This window comes from Mauremys reevesii, unplaced genomic scaffold (assembly GCF_016161935.1).
Source record: "Mauremys reevesii isolate NIE-2019 unplaced genomic scaffold, ASM1616193v1 Contig16, whole genome shotgun sequence".
Taxonomy (NCBI): domain Eukaryota; kingdom Metazoa; phylum Chordata; order Testudines; family Geoemydidae; genus Mauremys; species Mauremys reevesii.
Genome location: NW_024100782.1, coordinates 238,410 through 249,455, shown reverse-complemented (window position 1 = coordinate 249,455; position 11,046 = coordinate 238,410). Strand labels below are relative to the sequence as shown.

Sequence of the window (11,046 nt, the reverse complement as noted above, 5' to 3'; positions counted from 1 at the left end):
TGTCTCTGGCTCTAGCAGGCTGCAGGGGGCAGCGTCTCTGGTTCTAGCAGGCTCGAGGGGGCAGTGTCTCTGGCTCTAGCAGGCTCGAGGGGGCAGTGTCTCTGGCTCTAGCAGGCTGCAGGGGGCAGCGTCTCTGGCTCTAGCAGGCTCGGGGGGGCAGTGTCTCTGGCTCTAGCAGGCTCGGGGGGGGGGGGTGCCGCGTCTCTGGCTCTAGCAGGCTGCAGGGGGCAGAGTCTCTGGCTTTAGCAGGCTCGGGGTGGGGGGCAGCGTCTCTGGCTCTAGCAGGCTCCGTGCAGGCTGGGATGATGCCGGCTGGTGTCAGGCTCCTGGCCTGGGGCTGGCTGCTCCTGCCCGTCTGCAGGGCGCTGGAAGGTGAGTCCCGGCTCCGTGGAGCTGTGTGATGCGACGCCTGCAATGGAGCCACCTGGGTGCAGTTGGGGCAGTGAGGGGGCAGCATGGGTGTGTGTGTGTGTGTCTTGCCCTTCATTGGCCATCACTCTTGTGTGTGGGACCCTGGCATCCGGGTGCTCCCAGGGAGGCAGGGCTGGGAGCAAGCGTGTTTCACTGGCAGACACGGGACCCTGGAGCATGGCTGAGGGGGGGTGCAGGGGAGGGGCACAGTGCACGGGTGCTGGGCATGGGCAATGTAGAGCTGTCGGGCGCAACTGCCAGTCGCATCTGGACCCTCTGCCCGGATCTTCCATCAGGCACTGACAGAGCCGCCCGCCCTGTCCTCCGAGATGCGCCTGGCACAGCCCAGAGCCCCCCCCCCCCCCATGATCCCTCTGGCCCAAATTAGCCCCCCCCACTTTTCCTGGCACAGCCCCAGCTCCCACCCCATGTTCCCCCCAGCAGAGACCAGCCCCGCACCCCCAGCGCTCTGTGCTTCCTGTCACTCTGCGTCTGTGTCTCTGACCCGCTCTCTTCCCATTTCAGACTGTGCCGCCTGCGTCTTCCCCTTCATCTACCAGGGGCGATCGTACCCCACGTGCACCCAGGATGGGAGCTGGGCCGGGTGGACGCTGTGGTGCGCCACCACCGCCAACTACGACCAGGACTCCCGCTGGAAGCGCTGCTATGATACGGGTGAGGGCTGGGGCATTCCCCCTTCGGCCTGAGGTGGGGGGCACCCTCTGGCTCCCCGCGCTCCCTCTGCAGGGCCAGAACCCCAGGGCGTCTGGCCACAGAACAGCCAGGAACCCACCACATGCGTCCCACACTCCTTTGCTGACACAAAGCATGGTGGGAGGTGCATCAATCGCAGAGCCCACGGGACTGGACTGAGGGGAACGAGGCTGTTTGCACCTCTCCCAGCTGTGGTTTCAGGCTCCCTGAAGATTCAGACAGGGTCAGTTACATTGGAGCTTCCCTCCCTCGGAGCAATGGGCTCAGGCTCTTGGCAGACTCAGGCAGCATCACTGCATTGGTCACACTTGGAGCAGCTCCCTCCTCTCACAGCAACAGGCTCAGTCTCTCTGCAGACTCAGGCAGCATCGCTGTGTCAGTCACACTCAGGGCAGCTCCCCCCCTCTCACAGCGATGGGCTCAGGCTCTCAGCAGACTCAGGCAGAGTCTCTGCATTGGTCAGAGTCAGAGTCAGAGTCTCTGTTCATTATTTTGAGGTTCTCTCCACACCCATAAGGGTGGGAGGTGGGATTTTTTGTTGAAATGAAAAGGTGAGAAGCAGAGAGAAACAAAGCGAGTGGAGATGTCTCCGGGTGTGACCCTTGCATCCCTCCACCTCCCGCTCAGGTTCTAGGCCAAAAAAACCTTCTTCCTACAAGGAAATTGTCTCAGCTCCAAAGAACATTTTTCTAGGACAATAGTTCACTGATTCCTAGAGATGCTGGACTCAATGATCTCTCGGTTGCTCTCTGTCTTTCCAGGCATTGGAGCATCTATTGTTCCTTCCTCGCCCCAAACGCAACAAAAAATTCCTCTTGGTCCATCCGAAAAAAGAAATGTTTGAAATTTTTGATGAATCGAAAAGTTAAAAAAAAAAGAAAAAATCCTGTCAGGTTGAACAAATTGTTTCTTTTCAATTTCAAGCATTTTTAAAACATTTTACTTTACAAAATAAAATGAAAGGAAATTTCTCAAGGGAAATGTTTTAGGGTTTTTTTGCCTGATGGAAACATCCCGCTGAGGTGGACGTGGATTTGTGAAACGTTTTGGTCGACCCTAATTCACAGAAATTTCACAGAAAAAAAGATTTGTCAAAGAATTTTACCCAGATCCACTTCTACTATGTCTGTGCTGCGGCCACCAGCGCGGGGCCTGAACTCAGCTGGGCCTCTGGACACTAAGGCAATGCACATCTGTAATAACCATGTGCATTGGTCCCCGGTGCCATGTGTCCTGCCTGTGCCATGCAGCTGAGGCTAGCAGCTCTAGCGAGGTGGGGACATGCTGCAGTTAATGGAACAGGCACAGTCCTGCCCTGCCTCAGCCTGTGATGCCCAGAGGTCGGCTGAGCAGTGGGGGCAGTAGAGGGGATGTTGCTTAGGAATCTCAGCAGTGACCTCAGCGAGTGTCCCCAGAGCCCTGGGCTCCCCGGGCGATGGGCTGTTCTCAGGTCCTGCCAGGGCTAGGCTCAGGTGAGATGCAGCCACTGTCACGGAGGGGAGGGATAGCTCAGTGGTTTGGTCTGCTAAGCCCAGGGTTGTGAGTTCAATCCTTGAGGGGGCCATTTAGGGATCTGGGGCAAAAATCTGTCAGGGAATTGGTCCTGCTTTGAGCATGGGGGTTGGACTAGATACCTCCTGAGGTCCCTTCCAACCCTGATATTCTGTGTGTGAGGGGATGTCGGTCAGTGGCAGAGCAGGCTCTGATGGGGATGCTCCAGTCCCTCCAGGTGGACACTGCTGTGCTAATGGAGGGGAGAGTGGGTTGGTGATGAAGGCTTTTCTCCTCTCCATGCCTCAGTTTCACCCCCTGCCCTTTGTTTGCTGCTCTCTGGGGAAGGGACAGTCTCTGGCTTTGTGTCTCTGTGGGGTTCCCTGGGGCGTAGCAATGAGCGCAGCCCTGCAGAGCCCCCCATGCAGCGGTGTCACCTCTTTGTCTCTGTCTCTCCCCTCCCAGAGTATGGAGGCAACACAGATGGCCAGCCCTGCGTCTTCCCCTTCGTGTACCGGGGCCGGGCGTTCTACACCTGCACCGACGAGGCCGCCAAGCCACGCAGGTTCTGGTGCGCCACCACCGGGAGCTATGACCGGGATCGGCGCTGGAGCTACTGTGCTGACACCTGTAAGGATGGGCAGCAGGGGTGGGAGGAGGGGATCAGTGCAGGGCAGTCGGGGGCCACTCATCTCACAGCCACCCCCGGTGGAATCCCATCCGAGTTCCCTACCCCATCCTCCTCGCAGTGCAGGGGTGCCGGGGTGCCGCTGTCAGGGACATTTCAGCCCGAGACAATTGAGCAGAAACGTCAGACCCATTTCCCAGCACTGGCAGTTCTAGCAGGTTTATCCTGAGTCTCCCCACACTTAACATTATTATTTATTAGGTGTGCTGTGGTAGGGCCTAGAAACCCCACTCATGGCCAGGACCCTGTTACTTATTTATTAGGTGTCTTACGGGAGCACTGCGAGCCCCAGGACCTCATTGTGCTAGGCGCTGTACCTTATGTATTAGGTGTATTACGGTAGCACTGGAAGCCCCAGGACCTCATTGTGCTAGGTGATGTACCTTATGTATTAGGTGTATTATGGTAGCACTAGGTGCCCCAGTGATGACCCAGGGCCCCATTGTGCTAGGTGCTGTACATTATATATTAGGGGTATTACGGTAGCACTGGGAGCCCCTGCCATGGCCCAGAACCCCACCATGCTTGGCGCTGGGCATACCCAGAACATAAAGGCAGCTCCGTGTGTCAAACCCCAGCTCCTGGAATCCTGTGACTATGGGGGAAGCTCAACTTTCAGTTTAAACGTAGAAAGGAGGTTTCTGCCCCTTGGGGCTTCAGGGAGAAGCTGGGACTGGGAGAACAGCCTGGGAACCAGTCGGGAAGTGAGAAGACCCTCCTGATTGTTGACAACCTTGCGATTTTGGGGGCCAGAGTCCCCATGAACATGTGGTTTGGCGACACTGAATCTGCCTGACACAATACGGCCCACTATCCCAAACCGTGCCCAGGAGCTCAGCGGGGTGAGGCAGACCTGTTGCCCCAGGCATGACATGTAGGGCGGCTTTGGGGTGTTATAGGTGTAACAGCGCAGGGGTCCCTCCCGGAGCAGGGTTTGCACTAGACAGACAGGGATCTGGGGCTGCGGACAGGCTGGTACAACCTTGCACTCTCACACTGATGTAGTATTTGGTAACTTAGGGGGTCTGACCCGGTACGGCTGTTCTTATGTAAACCAGAGCTCAGGGGCCCCATTGTGCCAGGCGCTGCACAGACCCTGATCGAGATCAGGGCCTCTGACAACCAACGGGGGTTCCCAGAACTGTGAGCCTCTCTGTTACCCCACTCTGCTGCGGCTAAGCTGAGCGTCAGCTCCCCAGCCGGCTTATCTGCCCTGCCAGCAAACTCTTCAGACTCTGCCAGTCCAAACCTCACAGCCTCTCACGGTGGCATGCACAAAACCTGATCCGTTTCGCTGCTCCATCAAAGAGACAGCACCCAGCCGCTTACTGGCTGAACTGGGACTGACAAACCCTCCGTGTCAATCCAAACACCGAGCTGGTCCGTGGTAAAAGTAAGACAAGTTTATGAAGTAAAGGACATGGGTTGAAGTGGTGGCAAGCCGCAGGAATAAGGACAGAAACAGTCACAAACAAACACCAGTAGAAACATACTTCTCAGGCTAGCACCGAATGTCAGCCAGTTATGATCTTTGCCGAAGCAGGTTTCTCACCTGTGCTCTGTTCCCTTTGGCTGAAGGATCCACAGATGTCCAGGAGCCCTGGCCTCTTGTGGCTGCCCAGTCATGGATAACCCCAGGGGGTTCTTTCCCCTTCTTTTGATAGCCCTGAAAATCTTTGCAATGTATTCTGTGCAGTGTGGGTCCAGCAGCGGCGTATTATCGCCTAGGCCAACAAGGCCTAGGCCTAGGGCGGCAAATTTGCAGGGGCGGCAAATTTGCTCACGCCCCCTCCCCAACTCTGCCCCTTCCCCAACTCCCCGGCCAGCCTCCTCCCTCCTCCCTCCCAGGCTTGCCGCGCAAAAGCGCTGGGAGGGAGGGAGGAGAAGCGAGTAGCGGCGCGCTCGGGGGATAGCGGAGGTGACCTGGGGCTGGTGGGTGCGGGGAGTAACTCTCCGGGGGGGCGGGGGGGGGGGCAGGGAACAGCTCTCTGCCCCAGCTCGCCATCACTCCACCTCCGCCATCCCCCGAGAGCGCCACAACTCCCCTTCTCCCCCCTCCCTCCCAGGCTTGCCGCCAAGGGGAGGGGAGAGGCGGCAATTTTGTGAGGGCCTAGGAGTGGCAAATTTGTTAATCCGCCACTGGGGTCCAGCCAAAGTTTCTCTCTGCTGCAGAGGCCGGGCTGTCTTTTCCCCTGCTTGGGAGCTTGATGGCTTTTTTTACCTTAGATGTAAATGGACTGGCACTGTCTCTGCCTGAGGAGCAGGCTGCCAGAGAAGCAAATGCCTGTTCCTTACTCTAGGGATTATTCATTGCCTACCAAACACATCTGAGGAACATCATTCCAGCCCCTCTTTATAACTCTTTGTACACACCCCATGCAACCATTTTCAGGATCAGTGTGTTGTCCATTTGTATGTGATCTGCCCATGACCCTGGTTAGCTGCAGATTCTGCCAGGTGTGTGAGGTGTAGTGAGTACGCCAGGCCTGACGGGCACTGCTGACCCACTGCGGTGCCTCCCCGATGGGCCTCTGTGTCACCGGGCCCCATTGCGCTGCACAGAGCCCGACCGAGATCAGTGTCCTGTCGCTGCACAGACACATAGTGAGCGCCAGTCCCTGCTGCAAAGAGCTCACAGTCTAACTTGCCTACGAGCAGGAGGGGTGACAGGCACAGAAAGGGGAAGTGACTTGCCCCAGGTCACTGGCAGGGAACCCAGGAGTCCTGGCTCTGAATGCAGTGACTTAACCTCTGCCCCATGCTGTCCCCTTCCCTCTCTCTGTCTCTCCAGTACTGGCCGGCAATTCCACGGCTCCCTGCGCCTTCCCGTTCACCTACCAGAACCGGACCTACCTGGGCTGCACGGCACATGGGGACGCCAGCGGGAGGCCCTGGTGTTCTCTGACCAGAAACTACGACGTGGACCAGAAACGCATGTACTGTCTGGACTCAGGTAGGGGCCGGGGAGAAGAAGGGCAGAGCTACATGGGGCTTTGCTGCCTGGCTCGGCCTATGGGGACCCAGCATCCTCTAGGGCTGGTCGGCCCCAGACAGCCCCACTGCAGCCTCAGACACTTGTCCGGGGTGTCCAGAGGGAGAGAGATGCCCAGCTCTGAGTTCAGTAGAGTTTCTGCACAGAACTGCAGTTGGCATCTTGCATGGACGGGTGGCCCAGTGGTTACATACCTAGCCCAGGACTTGGTCACTATGAGATGAATTCCCTACTCTGCCGCAGCATTCCTGTGCAACCTCAGAGAAGTCACATAGCAGCTCCGTGCTTCAGTTTCCCCCCCCCATGTAATGAGGATAATTGTCCTGCCTCACAGGGAGTTAGGAGGGTAAATACCTCGTGAGCTCCACCAATGGGGCCAGAGCAGTATGGTGAGTAGATAGACTGGAAATTGCAACTGGGGAGTGTCACATCCCAGGGCATTTGGGTGGCTGAGAACTGAGCTGTCAAACACAACAGGCCCAGCCTTGGTGAGAAAAAAACCACAGATGTTTCCCTGTTGTTCCTGTTTCGTAAGGTGAAAATGGGCTGGCTTTGGAGAGGGGCGGTTCCCCAAAAAGTTTTTGCAAAATGTTTTCATCACAACGTTCCTGGGAACGGTTCTTGACACTTACCGAAAGCCGGGCTTCCTGGCCCGTGAAAAACACCCATGTCCCGGTTTCCAATAACCGCGGGATCCCAGGAATATTTTCCATAGGAATCTCAATGGCAAAAGTTACCAAAGTTTTCATTGAAAAGGAAACTTTGGACAGTCCCAAGTGTCTTGTGAAAATAGCCATTTTTATGGGAGGAAAAAGGCCACTTTCGAGGGAGAAAAAAAACCCTTTTGTTTGACAAATGTCCCCCACTTAGCTCCAGCATCCCCACAGCCCATGGAGTGAGTCTTCCCAGCCCTTGGGATCCCTTAGTGTAGCCAAACCTTTAGACAGAAGTGGGGAGATAACAGACCCCGCTTTGCTGCATTGCAATCATCTGGGGCAGCAAAACCCGCCCGGGGGCAGCATGAGCGCCTCACTGTGCCCCCTGCTGCCCAGTGGGGGATGTGTAAACAGGGCCAGGAGAGGTGCAAGGATCCCCAGCCTGTGGGACTGGGGCAGCCTGGGCCAGAGCCCATGGGGGTGACTGGCCCAGCCCCCCCTGCTTGGCCGCACTGACGTCAAGGGTCCGGCCTGTGCGGGGTTGGGGCCTCCCTGCTTGTGGGCCCAAGGGGTCAGCAGATCCCTGGTGTCCCCGCCCCTCCACTGTGGGGGTCACGGAGCCCCTTGGGTGGGTCCTGCACAGCTCATCCCCATCAGCGGGAGGTGGCGGCCATCTTTGTTGCCATCACTCACAAGCCCCGATGTCCCCACCAGTGACCCCAATGCAGGGGAGCAAACCGTGAGGTTCTAGGGGAGGGGGCTATGGGTTCGGGTGGGGGGGCGCAGCTCCCTCAGCCCTGCTGACCCCCCAGGGTGTGGCACACTGGGGACCATGGCAGGGAAGGCTGCAGGGGGGATCTGAAACAGCCGGGGCCCCGGGGCATGTGGGAGCAGGGCTGGGTGACCCGCAGTGGGTGCTGCATGGCTCTGTGGGGTCCGGGGTGGGGGTTTGTAGAGCAGGGGGCTGATGGGAGCTCCGGGGGGTGGGTGTGTCGGTGGGGGGGTGCAGTGTGCTCTGGGGGGGATGTCATTGATTAGGGACGGCCCGGCTCCTTTTGACCCATTGTAACTTTGACCAAATTTCCCCCAAATGACCCAGGATTTTGGGCGCCCAACTTGAGACACCTCAGTGAGGCTGGACTGACAGAAAGTGCTGCCTTTGCCTGTGATGCAGGACACATGGATTCTGCTCCCAGCTCTTCCACCCCCCACCCCTCCGCCGGATGAGCAGGGGTGTGTCCCTTCCCCAGCTGTGCCTCAGTTTCCCCTCCTGCCCGGTGTCAGTCTGGTCGATTTGGATTCTCAGCTGCTTGGGTCAGGGCCTGTCTGTTGTCATGGGTCTGTGCAGCGCCTGGCGCTGTGGGTCCTGGATCTTGGTTGCAGCCCTGGGCGCTGCTCTGATACAAACGCTGCCGTGACTCACGTTGGGCTCCCAGGATCCCAAGTCTTGGCCGTGGCCCTGGTATGGGGCTGTAATTCCCCCGGGGGGGCTCCCCAGACTGGCCGAATGCTGCGCTAATCCAGCCTCCCTTCACTATGGCTCGTTACAGATGGGCGCCCGGCTGACACAGTGGAGACCCCAGCCCTGGCCTCGCTCCCCCCACCTTTCTCCAGAGCCAGCAGGTGGGGAGCAGAGCAGGGCCGGCGGGGGAGGAAGAGACGCTGGGCGAGAAAGTCCACGGGCCAGTCAAGATCCAGCCATTAACACATGTGACGTGGCTGCGTGGCTACTCCAGAACCTTCCCCCTGCACCCGGAGCCGCGAAAGCCTAGAGAAAAGGGTGTTAAAATCCAGCCCCTAGCGGCCTGCATTTTGCTGGGCTTTGCTCCTGTCTCTGTCCCCTTGCCTGTCCTGCTCCCCCTGGCAGCCATACACCCCCTGCATCCAGCTCCCACGCTCACACAGACCCTCGGAGCCCCCTGCTCTGTGGACAGCTGGGCCCTGCAGCCTGGATGTCTGGGGATGTGGCTCTGCCTGGGCAGACCTGAGGGCACTGTGAGGGGCTGGCGTGGACTGACTTGTGAACTCTGCTACTGCACTGGCACTGCCATGGCGAGGGCCCGGCTGATCATCCCGGCTCCCCCCGGCCCTGGGGCCTGTCCTGGGAATTCAGCTGCCCCGGGGGGAGGGAGCTTCAAGTCACCGGTGGCTGTGTCACGCTCAGGGCCAGTGGCACTTGTACATCTCCGCCTCTGCTTCCCTCGGCCAGTCACAGCAAAGGTCTCTGGCCCCTGCTGGTGTCAGCCCAAATCCCGGCCCAGAGCGATACCTGCACAGAGATGGAGGCCGGCCGGCAGCCGGCTCCTGCCAAGAGACCAGTCGCTGGAGGGGAGAGAGTGAGGCACCGAGCCAAGCCCGGACACAGACAGAGCCCCCCACGGCGACCAAGGGGAGAGGGAGGCCCCGGTGGGTGAAGCCTGTCCTGTGTTTTGGGGGGATCGATCAGGCCCCTGGCTAACAGGACGGAGGAAGCGACAATTGCCCTCTGCGATGGGCGTGTAGACAGTCATAACCAATGTGGTTTCTGTGCTAGTCCGTCTCCCCCGCGGCCGTCAATGTCGCTGCCTTCCTTGGGGTGTGGCCAGCCCCCTCTGGACTCCCGTTTTCCCATTAAGGGACTGGCCCTGGGCCGTGTTCACCCCGTGGTTTGATGCTGCCGACGATTTAACGCAGGTGTCGCTGCGTGCTCATGTCACCGGCCGTGCTTTGCCATTGGTTTGGGGCAGGGCTGGTTGGACCCTTCGTTAGCTGGGGAAGGCTTGCAGGAGTTTCCCCTCCACGCCGTGTCCTTCTGATTTGGTTTTTCTTTGCTCATTAGCTGAATAAAATCTCCAGCGCACACGGCACCGCTTGGCTTCATAAGCAATTCGGGTTGGAACCAGAGAGAATCTTTGGCACGTTGCAGCTGACTCAGGGGCCCAGAGATTTCCCCCCAGCTCACCTCCAAGTTCACCATTTGATTTTAACTGCTTGTCCGGGCCAGGACGTCCCCTGAACGGTGACTCTGCCCCAGTGCAGCCCCGTCCCGCACAGACTTAAGCAAGCGGCACCTGAGGCCCAGCTCCATGTGCAGTGTCTGTCCAGTGCCACGTGCCCCTTACCTGTTTCAGGAGCAGGATAGTGAGCGACCTGGGGACTGGCCCAGCTCCCGTCAGACGGGGGATCTGGCATCGGAGACTCACCCACAGAACCATGCGTTCCTCACCCCCTATGTCTCTTCGTCCTATTGCACGTGGCCACTAGGGGGCCTCCTGGGCACGGGGGTTCACTCCAGTGGAGCGGGGCTAATTGCCACCCACAGGGACTCTGGCCCTGGCTATGCAATACCTCTGCTTCTCCCCACGCCAGGGGGGTGCGAACTGAACACAGACACAGCCCTGGCCTGCAGAGACCCAGTCTCCAGCTCAGCCCCTCCCCATGCCGCATGGATGATACCATGAGGAGGGGAGCTGGGGGCCCATCCTGCAGTTTGTTCCCCGCAGCCCCAGGCAGGAGCTCTCCGCTCCCTGGGAAAATCCCCAGTGAGCGTGACGGGTTCAGGCTCTGGGCCCCGATCCTGCGCTTGGGGAATCAGTCGGCGCAGGTCAGTGGGAGTCACTGGGGTGAGGAACATTGACCCAGCCTGGGATGGCTCCACGGGGAGCAATGGCGAGTGAACGGGGCTCGCTGGGAATGAGACCCCACCCCCTGGGAGTGCAGCGAGCGAGAGAGTGGAGTCCTTGCTCAGGGGTTCAGGGGGCCCCTATGGGGGCATCATTCCCTCTGGCATCTAGTAGGGGGCACCATTCCCTATGACAGGGGTTCCCAAACTTCTCCCCTAGCTAATGAACCTGAAAATCATCCACGTGTTTTCAAAAGCCGTGTGAAAAAGCGCAGTTCCCGCTCTCACCACACGGGTGCAGCCGAGCTCCAGTACTGCTCCCATCCTTCTGGCAGAGCCCTCAAACTTTGCCCAGTGAAACCTGGGGCCGGTGCTGCAGCTCCCGCTGCACCCCTAGTTCCCAAGCCTGGGACACCCCGGCCGGGGGACCCTATCGTGTGCCGGGTTCCATCTGCTAGTCCTGGCTGGGCTGGGCTGGGGCAGGACCGGCTCC

The 11,046-nt window shown here is 59.0% G+C and overlaps 1 protein-coding gene across 1 annotated transcript; it reads left to right on the top strand.

Annotated features, from left to right (window-relative positions):
- Nucleotides 1-301: 301 nt before the first annotated feature.
- On the top strand, nt 302-10,166 carry LOC120393187 (matrix metalloproteinase-9-like). The gene is made up of 5 exons (XM_039517763.1): nt 302-372; nt 937-1,086; nt 3,082-3,246; nt 6,096-6,257; nt 8,503-10,166. Exons 1-5 carry the CDS (start codon nt 303-305, stop codon nt 8,655-8,657), a joined length of 702 nt encoding a protein of 233 aa, XP_039373697.1. The 5' UTR covers nt 302; the 3' UTR covers nt 8,658-10,166.
- The last annotated feature ends 880 nt before the right edge of the window (nt 10,167-11,046 follow it).